This window comes from Tyto alba, unplaced genomic scaffold, assembly GCF_018691265.1.
Source record: "Tyto alba isolate M040663 unplaced genomic scaffold, T.alba_DEE_v4.0 Super-Scaffold_17, whole genome shotgun sequence".
NCBI lineage: Eukaryota > Metazoa > Chordata > Aves > Strigiformes > Tytonidae > Tyto > Tyto alba.
In genome coordinates, this window is record NW_024881279.1 from 3,425,323 (window position 1) to 3,449,631 (window position 24,309).

Genomic DNA, 24,309 nt, shown 5'->3' on the forward strand with positions numbered 1-24,309 from the left:
CTTTTTGTGTTGCAAACCGGTACTCAAGTATTACCGTCACAACTTTTTTCAACAGGGCATAACGTACTCTTTCTCATAGCTAGATTTCTTGTTCTGATAAACTGTCTTTACTGTAATAATTTTAGGCTGGGACAATTCACTTTAAGTTGGTCTTTCCGAATGCTTTTGGTGGGACAAAAGAAACGCTCCTTCCCAGGAACAGCAGCACTCCTAGCAATCCCAACCCGCTTTTTGCCACGATCCAGTGCTGCGTATATTGCTTCCACATTGAGAATTTTATCCGGAGGCCCAGAACAATGAAAATGCCTAATTACATTGGCAGAGATCATCATTATAATTTCCGTGCTTTTTTCCCTACATTGAATCAGCCTGGTGTGTGGGGCTGAGAAGGGGCAGTTGCGACATTCCCCTGTGCTCAGCTCCGGAGCCCACATGCCAAACACAGCTTAGAGGATCCTGAAGGCTTCAATTTGTCACTAAATAACAAGCGAGATTCAGAAAGTGATGCGGACTGCAGAAGACTCATTCCGCGTGATGCTACAGCATTCAGTCACCAGTACCACCAGCACTTTCTGGCGGGAGTTTCCCAGTTCCCCATGCCCCTGATGAGCAAAGATCACACCGTCTGTACCAGAAAGCAGCTAAACTTGTCTTTTCCAAACAGTATCATAGGTGTCTTCACACTTAATGCAAGATGTGGCCAGATTTAGGTTTGCACGCAAAAAGCCCCTTGATAGTGCTTTTAATGATTAAACTCGAGGCTTCACCATCAGTTCTTTAGAGCAACCAAAAGTTCTTGGTATAAGCAAGGTGGCCTGGCACAGCTTCCAGCAGTGGCCCGAACAAAGCCAGACTTACCCCAGGCACAGCTTCCACTTGAACTACTCTGAAATTAAGCTGACAGGGCACAATTTAGGTTCTATTTGGCACTTTTAAAGGAAAAGCAAAGGGGGCTGGGAGAAACACCAGCCTCCCCAGATAGAAATGCAAGTCATAAGTTTGATAAGCATTTATGGTCACACAGGGAGACTTTCTCTTTTCCCTGGGAAAAGCAGAATACCAGGCGATCCCAAATAATAACGAGATGACTCTGTCTGAGAGTACAATGCCATGGGCTGATGCTCTGAGCTCACACCCTCATGCCCACCTCCGCAGCAGGACCAGCAGCGAAGGGGGGTCCCCAGGAGCCCCCCAGGACAGGGGAGCCAGGCAAGCCCTGGAACAGGGGGGCCCTCGGGGCAGCACGGCCACCCCAAACCACCCTGGCATCAGGCTCACACTACCAACAGTCAGAGCTTTGTGTTTAGGCAACAGCAAAAACTAATCACACTTTTCTAACGTAATGGGTGAGAGATCAGACGCCGCACTCAAATGTTCCGAGTTGTTTAATTTACAGCTCAAGGACAGGAAAAGTGTTTTCAGATGTGTTGCAGGGGATTAAAGTCAGCTATGTGGAAATCATTACCCCGCACTAACAACACTCTATTTTAATGGCTGCCAGGACAATCCTAAGAAAAATAACTTGACCTGGGTTAGAACAAGGCCTTCAACCCAGGCCTTTGTGGGAAATGGACCCATTACGAGACATAACTAGAAAAATAAAATTGCAGACACCTTTTATCCCACCATTTGTTTTCTAAAAGATTCAATGTCATTCTCAAAAAGATTACTTGCATATGCTCACATATTTTACGGAAATGTTTTTTCACCTGGTAATGATCTGCAAGTCTTTCTCTCTGCATTTGTAGAGCTGCTTCTAAGTCACAGGAATTCCTGGGTCTTACTGAATTTCTAATTTCTCCACCCCCTTATAAACTAATATTTAGCACTTGGGAAAGTGCCAGACCGGACCCGAGCTGCCGCTGTCTGCTGTTGTGCAGCCGTGCAGGTGGGAGCAGGCAACAGCTACGCAAACCTCTAGAACCACCACATTGCTGTATTTCACCCCAATCTGTAGAATCCCTCCAGGGTGGGGGTTGGCTCCAGGTTCCCACCCATCTCCTGAATGCTGTTCACCTCCCATGATGGCACATCACTAAGGTCACAACTGATTTTTGCCACTGTTGTGGCCATTCTCCTTCTAGGAGCTGAAGTCAGTCTCGAAGCAGCTACGGCTGATGCTCTTAATTCCCCAGGATTGCAAACCTGGCCACAATAACTGTACGGTGTTGGATCCATCCCTGCAACTTGATGTAGGGCTTTTGCCTGCCGTGCAAGGTGTGCAAGGCTTTGCACAGGCACAGGAGCTGAGCTCTGCTGAGCACCCCAACATACCCGGCCCATCCAGGGTACGTGAAGAAGCTGTGGGATTTTTTCCTCCTTCATTCCTCTCAGCTGAAACCATTGCTGGGTATCGAGGCTCTGGAAAGCTGCCGGTTTTCCTCTCTATTAGTCCTTGAGGAGCTCTGGAGGGGAAGCTGTGATTCACTTTTTCAGTTGTACTTTTACTGGAAACTTGAGAACATTGTCATCCTTCCCATCTTCCAGCAGCGTGCCTGCACCACTCACAGCAAACAGACCCCGACAAAAGCTCCACGAGCTGGGGGAGGTGGGAGCAGGGCTCGGAATAACATCAGTTATGTGAGGTTCCAGGGACTTTTGGGGCTACACGTCCAGCAAACTCGTTATTGGGCTTTTTCCCATAGAAACTTCCAGAGAAACTCCATCTCTGTACAGAGAGCAGCAATAAATAGAAAAATCTCCATACTCAGAGTCTCCAAGGAGGCTCAGCAGAGGTGCAAGGGTGCATCGGTCCATGTGGGCTCTCTGCATGCTGCTCATCCCCTGGAAGCAGGGCTCAGCTCCCAGCTGCGACCTCGCTGCCGTTCTGCACGGGGACACTCACTTGGTCTCAAGCAAACGAGAACAAATCTGATCGGCACAGCGAGCACCACGCTGCACGCCATCGCCGCCTGTGAAAGGATTTGGGTTTTCCTAGCCCATGCACACCCGCTTGCTTCCTCCTCAGCCTCTCGTCCTGGGCTCTGCCAGGGTTGCACACAGCAAAACAGCCCCCAGAGCTGGGCAGGGCTTTCCACAGCTGCTATTTTAAAAAGAAGAGTTACCGTCTCTGAAATACCTTCCCTCCACGGGCAAGGGCCCAGCAGGGCCGCTCCTGCAGCGCGCACACCAGACAGAGGGGGAAGAAGCTGCTTCCAGGATTTATTTTAGATAGAAGGAACCAAAGCTGAACCTTTGAGGATTTATGCTTTGACATTACAGTCAAGAAATAAATACAACACAGCAACCCCATAGCCCTTGGCTGCGCCTGGGGCCAGGCAGATGCTGCCAGTCCTCCAGCACGGCCCCATGCACAAACAGCCCCTGAGTTATTATCAAAAGAAAGGGCTGTAATTGGATTGGACTGAGAAGAACAGCATCAAAATTATTATTTTTTTTTTTTTTTTTTTACAAGTCTCACAATACACATGAATTCCTCCCTGTACATCACAGGAATACAAACACATTACTCCCAAGGCAGGGGAACCAGAAAGCACACTTCTTGCCTGACAAGGAATTTCTTAATTTGTGTAACTTAGAGACAACTTCAGAGTGAGCAAAAAAGAAAGAGAACAAGTCTTACCATGTGATCATCCTTATCCACACATTTATGTTATTTAAAACTCTAAAACCCTTGGCCACAAGTCAAATGCATACATTTTGTGGATAAATACCAAGATGTCCATATCACGTTTCTGTGAGTAATAATTCACAGGGCTGCTTACCACCCGGGATCTCCTCCAACCAGCTGCCACATACTTGCCCTTACCCTCCCTTGTAGGTACCAGCAAGGCAGGCAGAGCAGACCCCGTGCTCCCTTGGCTTGGGATTCAACAGCTGGGAAGACGATTCTGGAACAGGACAATTTATCATCAGGGCATCCCAAACCATCCCGCTAAATCTTCATCGGCACCATCACCACCTCGCCCTGCAGCCCGGGTGCCAGGTGCTGCTCCAGCCTTACTAAACCCACCTGAACACCCAGCCTTGCATTTCAGAGCAGTTAACCACGACCTGAACTCCCAACCCCTTGTTACAGGGGTGCCGAGGTAATTCCTCACGCATTACACCAGTACCCACATGAGCACCGGTTACATATATCAACTCTTTTCATGAGCTGATGAGGATTTTCCTCCACCCCGTTTTGGAACAGTAAAGCTACTGTGCTGCTTTGCTTTCCACAGCACCGCTGCCTAGAAACAGCCCTGCACATTTTGGGCAAAACGCAGCCCGGTGAAGCTGGGGACAACACACCCAAAAACTTCAGGGGGGACAGGAGCTAGCCAAGAAAGGCGTTAGAGAATGGGGGTGCAAAGGAGGGAAAACAACTCCAAGAGTGCTTAAAGTCCTTGATAAAGGACAGAGTAGAGATTTTGGAAAAAAATAAACGTATGTTAGTACAGCCTGAGAGAAGGGACAGCCTCAGATACCAACACTGACTCTGGGCTGCAGGGGACACAGGGGGAACGCAGCCCCACCACACTTGAAAAGCTGTCACATCCCCTTCCCAGCAGTTTTCCCGCTGTAGGCTTGGGGCCAGCTCCTCCAGGAAGGATGCAGCACTTCATGCTCCCAGCTGGCAGATGACAAAAGCTTCAGAGAAAGCTTTCGGGCTCGCCTTCTCCCTCCGGTGCAGACGGGCAGGTCTGGACAGTTCTGCCAAGGACTTTCCAGCCGTGTGCGTCAGCAGGAACAGCACCGGCGATGCCACAAGGTCTCCTGTCCAGCGCCCGAGGTCCTTTGGGTGCTCAACCCTCTGCTCTCAAGCGGTGGTTGCAGCAAAGCACAGCTCCAACCCAATTTTACGGCTGCTGTTCATTGCGTCATGACGCGATTTGAAGTAACAAGTCTTCCCTAACGACCAGGGCTGCAGCGTAACCATGTTAACGTTCAAAGAAGCTGGGAGGGCTTTCTTTAAAAGAGATAAGAAAATATCCAGTAATAGGCAGGCAAAACCAGGGCAAGCTGCACTGCTGATCTGCTTATCTCTGGGTCCTAGGCTGCTTGTGCGCACTTGCCCGGCCACTGTCTTCCAGGATAAGAAAGGGTTGACTGCAAGAAATAATATTGATTTTAATGCGCAAGTACTTGTTCACATGAACATACATCACTACAGAGAATCCAGATGCGATTTATCAAGCCAGTGTTGCTGGATCCTGTGTTACTGTTAGAAAACAAAACAGCTTTTCCATCCGAGGTGACCACTGTCTGGAGGCAGAATGCCCGGGCTCTGCCGGCTTCTCAGCATGCTGTGGGTTTTGCTGCTGCTGCCCTCCAGACGCTGCCTCCCTCAGCCTCTGCAAAATTACACCAAAAATCAAATTCAGAGCTGCCCTAAGCCCTGCTTTTCTTTGCAAACCAGCAGCCCGTATCTTCAGAGCTACGTCCTCAGCATTGAACCCCAGCCCTGTGGGATTCACCACCAGTCCTGGGAAACTGGAGTGTCCTATGGAGAGAAAATAAACCTTCCTCCAATTTCTCAGGAGCTGCCATGCAACCGTGCCAGATACACCAGGAAATGATGTGGTTCCTTTCTGCCAACACAGCCATGCCATTTGCACCATGGATCTTTCCTGCTGCCTCAAAAGTGCTTCCCCAGGGGTCCTGGTGCTGCTGACCCCTCCCCAGTTCCCCCTGGAGCTCAGCACAGCCCCCAGCAAGCAAAACCACAGCAAACGTGATTCCCAGCAGCCAGCACAGTCCTCCGGCTGACAGAGCCACAGGGAGGGTGTGATGGTGTTTGGAAATTACACGTTCACCTTTGATCAGAAACTCTGTTCTTCCTCCATCCAGACTGACCAGATGAAGAGATTCTGCCAAGCATCTGGGTATGAGAAAAACCACCAAACCCAGTGGGAAGTTCCTAATGAGTGGCTGTGCTAACAACAGATGCACCGATCTATTTGCAGTCCAGCCACACGGTCACGCCTGACTGTGGCCAAAGTCTGCGTCACAACAGAAATCCCACTTACTTCAGTTGTTCCCTCCCACGTATGGGGGGAGAGATCTCGTCTGCGCTGCATGGGAAAGTTTTACACTCTAATTGTTTATTCTGCCCACAAACAGTCAGTCGTCCTGGCTCCTTACTTGTTTCTCCACCTGTGTATCCAAATGTCTTGATGAAGCAAGTTTGATAAACAGGATGAGATGCCGATTATCCTATCAAATTCATTCAGCCCTCTGCATCTCCAACACCCCTGAAATCCAGACAGGCCACGTCAGTCTTGAGACATCCCGTCAGACCACGCAGTAACTCCTCCTTTCTGTTTTCCCCCGCATGTTTTCTCCCCATTCTCATTTCCCTACTGAACTTTCTAGTCAAAAGGTATTTACTGACCACAGTTTGAAAACAAAACCATTCTCGTTCTCTGTCTTGGTAACTCATTATGTCAAGGGTTCGTGGAGAAAGAGCATGGGATGGAAGAAGCCCAGAGGGCTGGAAGCCCTTCACTCCCCAGCTCCCTGTCCTCCCTCAGCACACAGGCCTGGCTGGAGGGAGCCTCCTTTGGTAAAACAGAATTAACATCAAATTTCATACATCTTCACTAAGAGACATACAAACGAGCTCAAATATATTCAAATATATTTCAGACAAATGCATTTATTTAAAAAAAAAAAAAATCTCCTTGAGTTGATTTGCAAACTGTATTTTGTTGAAGGCAGCGTAAAGAGAGGACATGGCTTGGAGAGCATCCTTTGGCGTGAGGGGGAAGATGCTAATCCACGCCTCCGCACGCGGGGCTTTCCTGGAGCTCAGCCTCACGGTGGAGTCCAGGGCGGTGATCCGCAGCCGTTACAAACGGCAGTTGCTGGCCGGGCACACAAACCAACAAAATCCCCCCGGCCCTGCCCCAGGAGGCCGTTCCCTCCCAGCACCGGGTCACCCCGCTCTCGGGGAGGCAGGTCCCGGAGCAGGGATCCACTCCCAGCGAGGAGGGAGCTCCGGACGCGCTCCCAGCCACGACTAAGGGCTGGATCCAACAGGTCACTGGGGAAAAGGAGAGATCCAGGGGCTGTGTCACCGAGCGCTCGCTTTGGGCCAAACTAAAAACAGACCTAATACACCATTGCTGGAGCTGCCGTCCCTACTGTAGGAAAAAAAAACAAAACAAAACAATCTATTCAGTTTTTCCTGTCGAGGGAAAGGTCACTCCCACGGGCTTCTCTGGGCACAGCCAAGGTGCATTTTGCTCTTGGAGGAGCTGACCCAACGGTGCAATCTCCTCCCCGAGAGGAGCCACCCCACACTGAACAGTTCCTCACCGTCACCAGCTCCTGTCTGTTCCTGTCTTGCAGAAGCCTGAGCGTTTATTTTTGCCTATGAGATATGAGAGCCTTTAAAATCTGCATTTATGAAGACTTTCTGGCCTGACAAAACCATTGCAATCCTCTTACCTACCTTCCTGCCTGGCAAAGCCCAGGCCATCTCCCCCAGGGACCCTGCACCACTGCAATGCTGTGGGCCTTCACCAGCAACAGAATCCATCGCCCCTCTGGGCACACTGCAAGGTCTCCCAGTTAAAAATATCCACCTTGGTAGGTGTAGTTGGGCAAACCCAACCTGAAGCCAGACTGTTCTTCTGTTGCCAGAAGTCTTCCACGCAGCAGTTTCCAGATCGCCATGAGGTTGTTAATGAACATTTCTGCATCTCGAGGATACAGCTGACATGGTGTACACGGACACGGCAGCTACCAGCACCAGCACGGTCACAGCTAGCACCAGCAAAAGTCAAGGACCACTTCCTAACCACAAGGATGGAGCTGGGCACATACCACATGCCACCCACAGAGGAGGAATACCCAAGGGTCTGATCTCAGCCAACAAACAGATGCCAATCGATATCGGTGGCTAAAATGAGGCGTAAAAGTGGGAATTCAGCCCAGGAATTCACACAGCAGAAACCTTCATACATGAGAATTAGATGCTGCCGTGCTGCAGGTGAAAGTTGTTTTCAGCGAAACTTTTTTCTAATTCCTGACAAAGTTGCTTTGCTGCCAAACCACCCCAGCAGCTGGTAGCTCCCCAAAACCTTCCATCACCACACGAGGATTTCCACCTCTTCCACGGAGAGCTCCACCAGCCTGCAGACAGCCAGGAGGGGAACCCTTGTCCTGCACTGGGTACAGCCCCTATTTGGGGTGGACCACCCAGTCGCCCTAAAACTGCTCCAAATGGCAAGCAAAATGACCGTCCTCCTTGGCTATGGGAAATTCTACCTGTGTGGCAGTTTTTCTTGCTTTTCTTTTTTTCTTTCTTTCCTAATGCTGAAGCCACATCATCCCAACATCACAGGCCGAGCTCGGGGGACTCTGCTTCGGCCGGCCGTATCGGACACTGCTGCCTGATGAACCATGAGGAACCAACAAGGCTTTGCTCCATTTACGGCAGCGTTCCTTCCCCACTGCCCAGGCTTCCCGTCAGAAATTACATGTTTTCCAAGAGAAGTATAAACATTAAGTGATAGCTCTTTATAGCAGGAAATGCCTCTTTAATCTGAAGTGGAAAATTGTATACGCTTATTTAAATCTATTACAGATAACATTAGCCATTTGTGAGCCTTATAAGGAGCACTCATTTTGCCTGGGTAATTTGCGATTTGTATTAAGAACCGTTAACTACAGAACTAATTCTAATGGAAAGCAAGAAAACCCCAAGCCTTCGTTTTGTTTTGAAGTATTCTAAAAATGTGAATTTGGCAGGACCTTCAAATGTATATTAATTGAACAGAGGTTTAGGAAAATGATACGTGGATGTTAATGAAGTGGCAGGCTTTGCCCAAAGGAGGTTTCAAACCCAGCGCTACTCTTGAGTTGCTAAAACCTCCACTGGGTTGAAAGATCTGATCCAGCTCACAGCCTGGACAAGCCTCACATGGTACAAATGATAATTGACACACATAAATGAGCTGAACACATTTTTTGTGTCAGTGATTTTTTTTTAATATTTATATTAATATTAATATTGCTTTATGGTTTTTAGAAATGCAGAACAATTACACAGACCATGGGGACGCACCAAGAACTGAGCTTAAGGGCACATCTGCTCCAGGGCCAGCCGCAAGCCTCCTGCAGAAGAGCCAAGCAAAGCCAACACGAGCACGAACAGAAGAGGACCTACCTGTTCACGGAGAGCAGTAGCTGGTCCATGCATGCTTTAATCTTGTTTTGTGCTTCTAGGTGTGTCATGTTCTCTGTGCTCTCTCCATTAATTGCCAGGATAATATCTCCTGGGCAGAGGTTTGCCATGGCTGCCTTACTGCCAGGGTTAATCTAGGCAGGGAAAAAATAAAAGGGTTACTTAAAAGAATTCTTGGTTTATAAAAGAAGTCCAGTTTCTTGGAATAAGCAGCAGATAAAGGGAATAGTTATTTCTAGGGAAGACGTGTTTTGCCTATGCCAACAGCATCTACCAGAAGTTGGATGTCAGAGCCAGGGCTCTCGGGACAGCCTCAGTTCCCCAAGGACCATCCTCTACAGCAAGGCTCTTTTAAAGAAGATATTTCTGTCAACCTCAGTCAGTGTGTGACCAGGTCCTCTCTTCATATTTGTCTCTTGCTTGAAATAATGCAATAGTCTCTTTCCAGAGGGATGCTTTACATTCCCCTTTGGCTTGCAGGACTTAAATCATGCTGTGAGAGTCAATCCCTAAACCCAATCCCATGAAACTCTCCTCTTCAGCTAACTACGTCATTAGAAGATGAGCGCAGTCACCCTAAATGCTTCCTGTGGAGAGGCTACACTTGACTTCAGTTTTTCCTGACCATCATTCAAATGACTTGGCTCTTTCTGAACCTGCATGGAATATCATGCAGCTCGTTAAGCCTCCACAACTCCTTCCTTCTGGTTTGGTAGGAATGCCAGAACCTTATAAAACTCATAACTTCTTTCCTGAGGAACTAATGACAGGTCCAGGTACCATCTGTGGTTGGTCATAAGACCAAACCTGCAGCCCATAAAAGTTTCTTGAGAAATTCCCATTTCATTTACATCAGCCCAAATGTGTTTTTAATTTTTGCAATAATATAAAATGATGCAAGGCATAGGCAGGACAGATAAATGTGTCTGTTTAAACTCTTAATAACTACGTGCTTGCCCTCTAATTTCCTCTTCAGTTATTCAGAGCGCTGCTAATGTTCTGCTAACCAACATGGTTTATCAAAGTGAGAAAGTACAGCGAGTCTGACTTTTGGTTATTCATATTTCACCGCATTTATTGTGTGATGGTGCTTTGCTTCTGTTTAGTCTTGGTTTACATGGTTTCAATCCCCCATCTCAGGCGACAGGTCTCTGCTCCATCACACCCTGCTCAGAAGATCCAGGCAACAGGATCACTGCTCCGTCCTCCCCTGGGCATAGCTTATGGTGGTAACCAGACACTAACAGACCGGGTATGGTTCTTCAGACACTTGGAGACCAAGCAGTGGGCACCGTGGAGCAGGTAGCCACAAGCCCCCCGACCACAGCAGGTCATCATTAAACAGGCAGTCTTTTGGAAAGGGAGGCATGCACGCGCCCCCGCTTTCATCTGCGTTTGTTTTCTCCAGTTCTGTTTTCACAAGGAATTTGAAGAGGATTTAGTCTCACCACCACAGCCCTTTGTGCATCACCCTGGGGCTGCTCGCAGGACGGAGGCTGGTGAAACAGCCAGCAAAAAGCACCCAGCGTGACACGGGCCTGCTGCACCGCTCCCTGCGTGACCACAGCCACTGATAACACCGAAACAGGAACCCCAAAGGTGTTTGAGGGGCTCCAAACCACTTCTAAGTGGATCTGGCAGCCCGGATTAAGGCTTTTGTTGCGTTGTCAGAGTAAATCAGCATTTGCCATTTGCTCTTCAATAGTTTCAGCCAGGCTGTTTTGCTCTAAAAACAAAACTGCCAGGCCAAGTCCTTCCCTGCTCGCAGGCTCAGCTCAGAGCAAGCAGGAGGATTTCTGAACGCAGCACACATCAGCTGTAAAGCTGACACAGGACACTGCAACCCAGGATAGGTTTATTTTTTTCCCTGGCACACATCTGTCCTGTTGTTTTTTTTTTTTTTTTTAAACTTCTATAAGAAGGCATGGCATTCCTAGAGCATTAGGGTCCTCCTACAGCCACAGAAGCTGCTGGACTCACCAGAAAGTCAACCAGAAGCTCAACCAGCACCTCCAAGGAAGCATCTCCATGCACTTGCCTGTTGTTGTCTCCTTCCCTCGGTGTCTGCCTGCAGGCTTTTGGACTAACAGACCTTCAGTTTGACCCAGGACAGCTGTATTTTGTTCTTGCCTATTCAATGCTGTCTAGATGTCCAATGGGTTTTTCTCCTTGCACTGATCTTAACCAGATTGTAGCTTGCTTAGAGAATAAGCTGTTCATAAATGGGGCTCTTAGCTGTTTCCTATTTTTAGATTCTGGTTTATTTCAAGTTATTTTGGCAGTATCTTCTAGCATTTTATGCTAGCCATGGAGATGACCGAGGGCTTGAAATGGAGCTGCACTCCAAGAACTCATTAATTTGAGATACTACATCGGTGTCACAGCAGCTTTGGAATCAGTAAAGTCTGTCAAGTCCAAAGTTTGTGTTTTAGTGAATGTTTAAAATACTTCAAACCAAGTTCTCCCAACTTGCAGCTGTGCAAAGCTGCTGACACCAAACATGCCACAGAAAGCCCTATGAGCCTGGTTACGGGTCAGAGCTGCATGTGAATCCTCATGCAAGCGTCCTACCCACTTTGCTCCATGCAGACAGACTATTGCAAACCCAGGATCTCTGTAGGAACAAGGATGAAATTTTAAGTATAGTAATTTTTGTAGTAGAGTCTATGCTTGGAGCAAAACATCCAAAAAAGATGACCCTCTATTGTCACATGGAAAGGAACAAATACACAAGGGAAGAACAGGAGGGACCGGGGGGGCTTGTTCAGGTACTCATAGAGCTACAAGCTACCAGAACCCACACCCAGCAGCAATCAGCTCAACCCAGAATGTTCTTTAACCAGCCTCCTTCCTTACAAAGGCCAGCTACTGCCCAATGAGCTGCTGAGCATCTACGAGTATAAACAAGCACGTAGAAAACCCAAACGTGTTTTTCTTCAAGTAATAAACCTTGTTTTGCATATTAGTCCATTCTCCAGGGCTATGGCTAAATGATGTAACTACGGCTGGGTGTACTGCCAGGGGGCATAAGGTGTCTCCAGGGCAGGGATGCTACAGCCCAACACTGCACAGAGGTTTTGGGATGGAGCTTTTAGCAGAAGCTCTCACCGATGCCCCCCTCCAGAGGGGACTCAGGTCCGCCGTGAGCAACACGCACACAAATTTGAGAGTAACTGGATACCTTACGAAGTTAAAAACACTGCAAAGAAAACCTGCACAGGGTCACTGGAGTTCTCGAAAGGGGCCTCCAAAGGAACTGAGCTTTGAGAACAGGATAGGCTTAAGAAAACCAGTGATAAGGTTTTTATTTGCTTGTTTTTTGAAGAAGTCAATGTTGAACAGAGACCAAGACAAGATCAGTGGATATGTAACTTGGGGCGGTGTAAGTGGCCTCCCCAGGACCAGGACAGGTTGCATCTCCCCACCACCATGCTGCCTGTCGATGGGTGACACAGGTACCCAAAAGCAGAGTCCCCGGGGCAGTGGGGCCAAACACGAGCTCTGTCCCACTGCGCCCTGCGTGTGCCATGCCTCGTCTTGCCCGCCCTGGGCGCCTGCCAGGATTTGGGCTGTTTGTCTGCTTTTTCCTCCAACCCAGAACTCGAGAAGGGCAATGACACACTAGCAAGGAGCCAGCCCAGTCCCTCACACCCTCCTAACCCCCGGGCCACAGGGCCCCACACGGGTGCTGAGATTTCAGGGCCGGAGCAAAGTGCTGGTGGAGAATTACACGGGTGGACGAGGCAGTCTGAGCCCTTGTGCTGTTGGCAGCTCACGGGGTCCTGCTCCCCACAGAGTTTGCTTGTGCCATGGGGCGACAGCGGCCTCAATACATGTTCAGAGCAGTCTAGTGTATGGCACTGAGAGCCAAACCCACAGCAAGCACCGCAGGCTTAAAAGAAATGTAAATATTTTTATTAAAGTTCCCCTAAAGGTCTGTCTTTTTCAACTAGACGAGAATCCTGCCTCATTTGGAAGCTCTGAGCTCCCAAAGCCACAACTTTATACAGCAATGAAGCAGCACGGATGCGAACTCCCAGCTACCAGTTAACTTACACTGCTGGTTACTGCCCTGCAATTGAAGACAGCTTCCCACCAACATCAACCCAAAGTCAGTTGATGGAGACTTGGGGTGACGTTGCACAAGACAGCCTAGTCAACCCCACAGCTTGCCCACGAGTGGGGAAAGGACCTTCTCTTTGCACCTTCCCGCTCCTGGGTGCCACCCAGCCTCTTCTGTCATGCCAGCCCTGGTGCTCAGCAGGATTTTAAGCGCAGGCTGGGTTGCAATCCAGCAGAGCTGATCAGTTTTCTGAGAGTGAATCAAAGCAACTCAGAGTAATGGGGGTCCAGTGTGCTGGACCCATCATCTGGGACCAGAGGAGGGATGGAGTTAGCTGGTGGCAAGCTCTTCACGAGATGATTAAGCAGATCCCACAGTGCTATATGTGGAATACCCACCACCCATCGCCTAAACCACTGCTGCCTCTTCAGCAGGAAAGAGGTGAGCTCAAAATACAAGCAGGACCAGTCAGTGCTCCGGGGAGGTCACTGGCACTCGTGTTTTCACAGCTCCTTTCATGCCCATAGAAGCACATTCGTGTGTACTCTGCCCGAGGCGACCACGCACGCACAGCACAGCATCTGCTCCGGGAACGCAGCGTAAACGCGTGTTGTTCTTACTGCTCTCCCAAAATTAAATAAAGCCAAGAGAGAACAGTGTTCTGCATTTAACCCCTCCACAAAAACAAGCAGCTGTTTTCTCCTTTCTCTCAAAAAAAAAAAAATTGCAGATGCCAAGGAGTATTTATAAACAGAAAATACTAAAAAAAAAAAAAAAAAAAAAACACAAAACCCATGCACAGCTAACACTATTGTAACAGAAGGAACATGGAAGTTTGCAGAGCGTGTGCCCCCAATAAGTAGTTCCAGGCTCTCAAGAGCCCAGAGAGCAGTGTCTCCCTGCACAGCATGTCTCCTGCAGGGACTCACTCCAGTAGGAAGCCAAAACGTAGTTTTTCCCCCCTTTTCTAAAAAGTATATCATTCTCCTTAACCCCCTCAGGACAAGTCTCATTTATGATGCCTTTGTATGTCCTCCATATAGCACTGTGCTTCAAAAAATACTAGAGGTCAAATATTGGCGCCTGTCTCTGTTCTTTTTATATTATTCCAGTGGGAAAAGGAGAATTTTAGAGGAAGAGACCCCAGTAAACAGCTCTCTCCTCACTGTCCTCTGCCTCCTCCGTCACTATAGGGGTTTGGTCACAGCGCTTGAGCATCACTCCCATGCCAAGGATAAGGTGGGGTAACGTGACCCACAGGCTGCACTCCACCAGTTAGTATCTCTTTTGACAAGTCATCAACCAGTGAACTAGATCTGCATAATTACAAGACAATTTTTTTTTAAGATAAGTTTTTTCCAATTATTTTCCCCACCACCTTTCCCCAAGATTACCACCCACCTCTATCCTCTCCTCCAAGGGGACCGGCCTCAAGCAGCCCCTTCCCCAGCCCAGGGGGCACTGGGATGCTATGGAACAGATTGGAAAACCCCCAAAGCCAGCAGCAGCTATCTTATCTGGCCACTGGAGCCTCGTTAGGATTTACTAAGTGCTAGCATCTGGCATCAGGCCAATAAAATAAAGCACATTAAGGCAACTGTCTTCCTAAGCCAGTTGGTGTTGGGAGCTGTGCAGCCTCACTTAGTAAGCAAGATTATTTGCACGGAGAGGAGTTTACTCTTGAAGCACACGTAGCCTTACACTTTTCCCCCTGGAGATCAAGCATAGCATCAGACCAGAGCAAGTCTCAGAGGGTGAAGTCCCCCCACGCCACGCTGCGTGCATCCCCCTGCCCGTGCAGGGGTAGCCCTGCACAGCTCAGAGGCAGCTGTGCTCAAGCCATCTCTCCAGCTGGGCCAACACCACAAGCTGAAACAATCAACACTTCAGTGTAAGGTTCTTTTGTTATGTGAACCTAACCCTTCCCCCCCTTTTTTATTTTCAGCTCTTTTCCCCAGAAACCTGCCTCTAACATCACCTGTGCCAGGGTGTCCCCAAGGATGAGGGACATGGTTCCTCCTCACTGCCTGCACAGGTCTCAGCACAGCCACCAGAAAGGAGAACTTCGTATTTACTCTCCCAGTAGCTTCAACTCAAATTAACAAAAGGTACCTATTCAGGCCAACCACACCTACACAATAAAGGCAGCTTTCTCTGTCAGATCTCCTTCCCTTTTTAAAAAAAGCATTACTGTAACAAAACACAATGTAACCCATCAATTAATGAAACCATTTTCCCAGAATTTAATGGGTTAAAACGTGCAAGCCCATACAAGCTTACACAGACCACACCAGTCTTCTCTTAATCAATGGTAGTTTGTTACAGGCAAGTCTGAGGAAACTTTCTGTTCTGCAAACGTGATCAAAAGGGCCTGATTAAAGCCTTCGAGAGGCTTTCAAGATAGTGTGACAAAATTTTCAGCTTTTAAACAAAGCAAGCCTGTTCTATTATCAGGAAGCATGCTACAAGGCAGCAAATGATCTTACAGTAGCAATCTCTTTTAAAACAGGAAGAAGCAAGAGTTAAATGACTAACTAATGAAGATAAATTCCCCAAATCCTTTAAGTATTCTTTCCAGGGATTCTCTTCAGCTTTTCAAAGCATGGTGCCTTGAACTGACAAACATTCCTCTCCAATCCATCTGCATTTTTCTAATTGCTTATATTGAGTCCAGTGTATCAAGATATTATTTAAGTATGCTGCACAGCCCAGTAAATGAAGAGCACTGTTTATGCAACATGAATTAATTTAACTACTGAAGAAAACAAGAAGCTTAAGAGCATAAAAGGGAAAGAACCAGAGTACAAGTGTTATAAAAGGGAAGACAATTGAAAATCCTTTTGAATCCAAGTACTGATGGATCCACACCCAAATTTAGAATCAGATTCATAGTGTAGATCCTAATCCAGCTCAAAGGCCGAGGTCTTTGTACAAAGGAAAGGCTGAGAATCAATTAAATCTGATACAAATTTTACAGCAACCAACCACATAACCCGAGTGCAAACCTCAAAATGCTGATTGAGAAAGACACGGCCCGTTCAGACACTCAGCTCTGGCTTCTTTTGCTGAACGCCTGCCTTGCTCAGCCCGAGGGCACTCAGCAGAGCTGCACGTCCACGGTCACCAGGAGCCCTCTCGCCCCTTCCTCCAAGGGGGATTTATAGATATGCTGCTTTCCTACACTGAATGACCCACTCTCAACCACTACGGCTGCCACTACACTTCAATCTGCTTCACGCTTACTCTGCGGTGTCGGGGAGCGAGGCCAGGGCACACCGGCTAACCCCCGGTGCAGCGGTACCCGGAGCATCGCTGCAGTCCCCGAGGCCCCACGCCCCTCTGCAAACTGGATTCAGCAGCATCAGAGGAAGCGTTTATGATCATAATTAGGCCATCTCCTTCAGAGGTGCAGTGCTCAGCCCTCCCGTGAGGCTTCCCCTTCTCAGACACCACCCAGCAGCAGCTGGGCTCCCTAAACCCTCATGCGGAGAAACCCCGGGGCGCTTGGCAGAAGATGTGCTTGGAGCTCTCCCTTTCAAACCACCGCTCAGGAAGGTGGGTTGATATTTTCTTTCCTATCAAAAGGAAAGTGGCCACAGAGGTATCTGCGAACAGGAGAAAATTCTCCAATGCAAAAGGGCTAAGTTCACCCGGTGAGCAAACCTGAAGCTCCGTTCCTGCGAAGCAGGCAGGCGTTAATCTCGCACAGGCTGCGGGGGGCTGTGCCTTCGCAGTGCTGCTGCTTCTCCCAATTTAGTTGTGAACACCAGATATTTTGCAGGGTTTGGTCTTTCGTACCAGAAGCTCCACCTGTGCTAAAGGCCTCTGGGCAGCATTGCTCCTGGATTCAGCTGTTCAAGATAGTTTCTCTTTTAGCTGTGCATTGCTCATATCTGAGAATTAAGAATAATTAATTTAAATAATCTTTAATCTGGTGTATTTTGCTTTCCAAAGCTTGTACTGTAAAACGTCACTTGCACGTAATCTGCTATCAGTCCATACACCATGTAAAACTACTCAAGGTTTAACAGGTGTGAATTTGAATCACTCCGGTTGACAACAAAGATTGAGTGTGACACGCGCTTTGAAGCATCTTTATGATGTTTGGAAAATTCATTGCTGTGCAAGAGTATTTCAGCCAATTTTTTTTTTTTGTTGTTGTTAATAGAGTCTGTTCTCTGTGGTGAGAAAGTGGGGTTTATTTTAGGTCTCCGCTAGCTGTAAAAGCTACTTGAATGCCACACTACGGCTTGACATTTTTGCAATTGCTCCAAGAACCCTGGGTTTCCTTGAAGTTTTTGTGTAAGTCCTGAAGTAGAAACCAAACACAACCTTATCTCCCAGGGCTTGGGGCGAGCGTGGTGTTAACAGCTGTGTACAAATCCACTGCATTAACAAGCTCTGGCTAAATACAACATGGTTTGCTTCGGTACACATCTGGCAGTGCTGCACTGACAACAAATCAAGCAGAGTATCTTCTGTGAACATGTTTGTTTTAAAGATTTTATCAACACTACCAGATCTTGAGAGATCTACTGTTTTCTTTCACACTCTAGCACCTGTGGGCACTGATGACTTAAAAAATAAAAACTTTCTCACCAAGTGTTTGGGTATCCAAGAACCATGAGTCAATGCATTTTAAGAGTTCAGAAATCAAACAACAAATTTAGTTAGAAATACTGTATTTAACAGGACTTGTGCCTTACAGGATTTGTGACATGATTCCTGCAGAAATGAGATATGCATTTGCCTCCCAAGCAACAACAATAAAAAAATATTTCAATTGCAATAGTCTGCACTAATTCCACGCAATTCATAATCGCATATTTTTATTAAAATTAAAGGACTGACCTACCCCCCAAGCAGGACTAGGATTATTGCCATATTTTGCTATACAGCAATAAAAAAGTTTAAGAAAAAAAAATGAATAATTCCACATATTTCCCCTTGAATGCTTCCTACACTAACAGGGCCATTATAGCAAGTCTGCTGTCTCACTTTACTCTCTTTTATCCCTGTATCAAGTAGGATACAGCCATGCACTCTTCCAAAATAACTCTCAATACCTGTCCCAACAGGCTACCTTTCAATCTTCAAGAAATTAGAAAAAAAAATTGACATCACCAGCATTTGAAAGAAAAAAAAAAAAAAAAACAACACACAACAGAAAAGATGACAAACCCCAAACCACAAAACCCCTAACCCCAACTCTAAACCCCCCAGTTACCCTGAGCCCATTCTGCTTTGTTCAACCTGGCAGAGGCCCGAGTGTTTTCAAGGGTGTGCTGAGTTTATTTTGCTAAACTCACCCCAAGGTCAGACTTTGCATGAATGGACCTACGTGAATCATTCTTTCCGCCCGATTTCCCTGCTCTGTATTATCACTGTGCTTGATTAAGATAATTAGCATTAGGCTTTTATTCCAGCATATTCTACCATTACTGTCTCCTGAACCAGCACAAGCATTTATTATTCTCTTTCAGTTATTAAATAAAGCCTCAGTGATAGAATAACTTCAGCAGCAAGTATATTTGTTACATACTTTCCTCAGTTCTTATCTGTAGCTCAGATTAACTGTTAAGTACCATTACAGCTTCAAGTGTAACCACCCAGATCTCTCACTCCAGACCTTACAACAAGCAGTCACTGGAAGAATGATGAAACAAAAAAAAGAATGACAAGAAAAACTATTTCCTTCTACTTAAAAAAAAAAAAAAAAAAAATCATTCTACTTGCTAGCTATTAATGTTTGTTATAACATACTAGTTCATCACTTGGTTCTTCTATCCAGGCAATGAAACCACTGAAAGTCAGCAGAAATCAGCTGGGGTCCTCAGTTTAGGATTCATTGACAGAACGCAACTATTCCAGCCCATTTGGGAGCCCTGAACAGAAAGCACATAATTTCCATTTAATAAACAGATACATACAAGTTACACATAGAACCAGGAAAAAAACCTTATGGGAAGGAAAAAAAAAAAAACCCTGTTCCCTTTGCTGGCACCTCTGGCTCTTGCCTTCGCCAACACCATGGAGTTCGTGCTCTGCCATCCCCAACCCTGAGAACGTAAGAACATAACTCGCAGGCCACCCCAGAAATTACTACTCCGAGCAGGTAATCTGCATTCAAGTGGGATCACAGCAACCCACTCGGGCATTTGCCGGCTGCCTTGATGGAGTCAACAAGACAACTTTTACTGGAATTCCTCCCTCAGCAGAATTCCTTCTCGGGTATTCTAACCTTTAACAGCACACGTATTTGCTCAAATACAAAAGCTACTTAAGTTTAAAAGTCAACCTTAACTCAAACAATACCTGGATAATGGATTGCAGTCCAATTATTTCTCACCCTTCTTGTGTTACAGTTCCAAGACAACACTGAAAAAATGCATTTTTACTGCCCTGCTAGAGACTAGCGGATAAACTGGTGTTGAAGACAGCAGATAAAGGAAAAACTGTATCTAAAACTTTTTCTGAAATACTGAAATCAGTCCACTTGGCAATTATCTGTATGGCCAAGCAATTTATCTATGATTCTAAAAGCAGCAAGTGCATGGATTAACACTGGCAGAGTTGGGTAGATGACGACATTGACTGCTCTAGGAGCTGGACAAGTGAGTTCAAGTGATTAAATACATTCAGCTCCTCTAGTTACGCTAATGACTGATTATCTTTTAATCCCAGGCAAGGGGTAGATCAACTGTGATCCCACACAGCACCGCAGCACTCACTTATGTGGTTATAAGCACAACACTGAGAACAGCTGAGTAAGTTATTCCATTTCTGCTCCTGAACTGTGGTTGCTGGTCAAAGGCAATGTTGTTTCTACCTTGAGTACAGCCATAGTAAACCCCCTCTCCCATGAGAGGCAAACACAGTACCCAGTTGTTAACCTGCTCAACCAAGGAAAAGCAGCTGCCAGCTCCCAGAAACTCAAGTCTTAAAACCAGTTTCTATCAAGTCATTAAGGCCAACTCTAAGCAGATGTTTCGAGTCATTCCCCTACCCCTATAAATATCACTAGGAGGAACAACCATCAATTAGGTGATGTACTACACCTGGCTTTAGCTTGCTGTAACTGTGGGTATAGGAGGAGCCGGGTTTCTCCCCCCGAGCACAGCCTGGGGCTATGATTCCCTTCCCAGCACTGTGCTGACAAGGCACCACCACCTCGACCCCCATGTCTGGCTGCTGCAGCACCCTTGGGGCTGCACGTCTCCAAACCAGCCTGGCAAACTCCAGCCCCGCTCACCCGGGTCCCTCAAACATGCAAGAAAAAAAACAGAGGGGATAAAAAGGTGGCTAGCACACCTCAGTTTTTATATAACCACATGAGAAAGATGGTCTAAGCACACCCTTCTGGGTTTGCGTTTCTCTTTCCTTATCTTTAACAGTCAATACTCCAACTCCAGCCCTGGCCTCTCTAGGGCAGTGCTCAGCATCAGCTGTTCCCAGGCACTTGGACAATCAGATCTTTACCACTTGTCACTTAAGACTGATCAAACCACAGAGGGAAGTGACCTGCTTTCAAGAAAAATAGATCATGCCTCGATTTCACCAGCCTATTTGAAACAGCTGCAAGGGATGGGCTCACCACCATCAGCTGCACCTGCACAAATGCAGTGACCCCACAGGGAGCTAAAGGCTAAAGCAAGTCCTGCTGACTGAGTCAAGTCCCATTCCAAAGCAGGACTGAGTGACTGTTACTTTCCTTGCTGCCAAATCCATATTTTTGGAAGTGTATCCCTTGACAACACTGTCACAAGCCACTTTTGGGGACCACTCAGCTCTGCTTCCTGCCCCATGCCAGGTGCCTCTCACTCAGCTCAGCCCGGTCTGGCAGCCCCTTTCACACCAACTGCTTCAATATTTCACCTCAGCTTCAGGTCCCACTACTGCAACATTAAGGAACTCTGCCTTTGCTTAACCTCAAGCAATGACACTCAGACAGGCTTTGGAGAAGAAGCTGCACCCTTCTAGAATCCCTGAAGCACGCAGCAAAGCATCACTAGCTGTGGCTCCTGGGGCAGCAACACATCTCTGCACTGTTACAGCTAGTGAGAGGTCTGGGGACAAATTGTTTCCTGTAGTAGCTCAGCAAGCAGTAGAGACAAACAATCTATTAATGACCAAATAACTTATTTTCAACCCCTACACAGCCAAATTTGTGTTTTAAAAGTAGGCAGCCAGCCTCTGGCACCCAGAACCGAACACGGGTGGCTTTTGGATGTCTCCATTTCCAAACTGCAATCTGTGAACTCCCAACGTGACCAGGCCAGGTAGGATGCTTGCAGAGCTGCACAGTCCAAGCACCCTGTGGCACGTCAGTCCTCAGCCCCCCTTGGGCACAGCAGTGGGGTGCAGCAAACCCGCACCCCTTGGGCAGCCCGGCCCACATTGGCATCTGGGGAGCCCCAGTGTTTGCTTCCACCTCCCAGCAGAATTTCCCCTTTTCCAAATATGTTTGTAATTTAATGGCGTTTTAATGTAAAACTATTAAAAAAAAAAAAAAAAAGGGGGTGCGTGCAGAAATAAAAAAGGCACTTTGAAGGAAGAAGCAGGAGTCAGCCAAAAGCCTCAACAATTAGGTTACTGCAAGGGGCTCCCTCCCTCCTGCAGCCCCCAGCCTCCTTGCCCAGGTTTCAAGCTAGGAAGGGCTGATTGCCTGGTTAGACAATTAAACTAATTGCCCAACTAGACAGATACAGAATAAAAGTGAATATGGCACCACAACAGCCATGCTCAGTCCCCTGCAAAGAGGCAGGGTCGCACAGACTCAGCACCAACCCAAGCCCTGGCTCCCCAGCGAGCCCCTTCCTGCACCCCCATGGCTGGGAGCTACAGCAGAAGCCAATTCTTCCCCAATTTTAACATTTTCAGGTACTATTTCCAAAGCCAATGGGGTCTCTTCTTGCATTAAGAGACTAGAGGCCAAGCAGAGCACCCTACACCCACCTTTATACCCCAGTGAGTTGTTTATCACCCTCCCGGAGCAGCTGTGAGCACACCAGAGCATCACCCCTCTCTTCAGCAGGAGCAGAATTCAGAAAGGATATCATTTAAAAGTCTGCCACACTCAGCAACATGAAACAACACCCGATGACTGCTATTTGCATTACAGCTCGTTGCAATCCAAAGCAAGAGTGGCCTGATGAGAATTATCCTCACACTATTCCAGGTTTGCTGAATCAAACAAGGAATTTTGGAAGCCACCTGTCTAGGCAAAAGCAGACTTTTTTTTTTCTTGTTTAATATTAAACCAAAATTTTTTAAAAGTAGCAGGAAAACAGGCTCCCTCCGGTAAATTAAGATGCTTATCCTCACAACAGGAACATTTTTACAGGCACCAAGAGGCGATTTTGCGGTTTGGTGTGATACATCCCACATGATGGGGGGAGGAAGAGAATCTCCCTGTGCTCTGGAAGGGAGGCTGAGCCTGAAGAGCGGAGGGTCTCCCCGCTCGGCGCAGACACCCCGGCAGCACAGCCAGTCCCACCGGGTGCTGCTCCCTGGGCCAGGGTTTCCCTCCTCTCCATCCATCTCCTGCTGCTCCGCCTAAAATCCCTGGCTGGAACACTTGGTGAGGGACAGTCCAAAGTAAAAACAGAGACACAAAGCTGCGTACCAGGCGCATTTGAACTCAAATACAAACCAAGCCTCTTCAAAACACGCTCTCTTCCACCATGATTTCTTTAGAACTCAGGGTACACGTTTCCCCTTTTCTGTCACGGCTTTGGCAGAGGAACGGAAAGGCAGCGAACAGCTTGCACGCGTTACGACAATATTTTTAAGTTATAGCTGTTTTCAAAGCCTTTCACTCCTCAGGGTTTGGTCAAGCGCTCCAGCAGCGGCTGCCCCGGAGAGCTCGGCAATGCGACACAGCCCTGACCCACCGTGGGAAGCGGGGAAGCTCCGCGTGTCCAGGCCCTTCCCCGAGGAGCCCGACGGCGATGGAAACACCAGTGTCCGTGGGAACGTGCCCAGCACCTTGCCCATCACACAGCCCACCCCATCCCACCACCTCGCTGTGCTTCTCCCCGCGTGGAGGGTGGTTTGTTTCCACCTATATCTATTCACCGAGGCTATTTCAAGCTAGCCGCGGTGTCTTCGCAAGGACTTTTCCAGAATACAGCTTTGTGAGGTTAAATACAAGTGTGAGTACACTTACACAGTAATTACTACCAGCCCACAGGGACCCCATAACACAGCAGCCTATACAGAGAAACTTCTTGCTGACTTTACTTGTGCCTTCCTAAAGGGGGAGGAAAAAAAAAAAAAAAAAAAAAAAATCCAACCAAAAACCCAACAGCCTGTGAACTCGGTCCAGGGCATGAGTCCAAGCCCTCTGTAGTGCTGAGCACTAAAAGCTTTGAAAGCAGATCTTTATGAATTAACATCCAAAGAAATAAAGCATGGAGAATGCTGTTCGCTCTGTGTTAACACAGGGAGGAGCAGCTGAAACAGAGGAAAACCCCGACTCGCCTGTATTTGGGGGGGATATATTGTCAGAGAGACTTGAAAACACCACAAAAGCTGCTTCCCCCCCGCCGCCCATCACCTGCCGTCGGGCCCCGCTCCCCCCCACGCCCCCCCCCCCAGCCCCCCCGGCTCACCCTGGAGATGGTCAGCGGGGCGCTGAAATCTTTCCCGCCCACCAAACGAAAACCCCACGGCGAGGGGCCACGCAGGACCACCGAGTGGGACATGGCGGCGGTTGGGCGCTCCCTGCCCGCGGGTGGCTGCGGCTCCGGCTCCCACTCGCGAACCCCGGGCGAGCCCCCGCCCGCGGCTCCTAAAGCCCGGGCCGGGCCGGTCCCACCTCCCCGCCACGCCCCGCGGAGGCGGGACCGGCCCGGCCGTCGTGGGGGGAGCTTTAGGCCGGATTTTCCCTTCCAAGTTTTGACCGGTGGGATTTGCAGCGACTGCTCGCAGTAGTAAAGTTAAACGTGTGCGTTTGGTGCCGTGGAAGCCTCCGCTTAGCGCGCCTGCATCCTCGGGAGTGGAAGGAGGAGGATGCAATAGGTCATTAAATGTGTAGTGACGACTGTTTTATTCACTACGAGCAGTATGTTGAAGGAGCAAAGTGAAAACGTCAAGAGAATAATCAGGT

General features: G+C 47.9%; 1 protein-coding gene across 1 annotated transcript in view; it reads right to left on the reverse strand.

The window, feature by feature from the left end:
- Positions 1-24,012, reverse strand: part of PDLIM4 (PDZ and LIM domain 4) — a 53,280-nt gene extending 29,268 nt beyond the window's left edge. The window contains exons 1-2 of the mRNA XM_042790395.1: positions 23,813-24,012; positions 9,119-9,270 (exon numbers count right to left, since the gene is read on the reverse strand). Of these exons, the coding sequence (XP_042646329.1) occupies positions 9,119-9,270; positions 23,813-23,905 (245 nt within the window). The 5' untranslated portion in view covers positions 23,906-24,012. The remainder of the gene's footprint in view (positions 1-9,118; positions 9,271-23,812) is intronic.
- Positions 24,013-24,309: the final 297 nt, after the last annotated feature.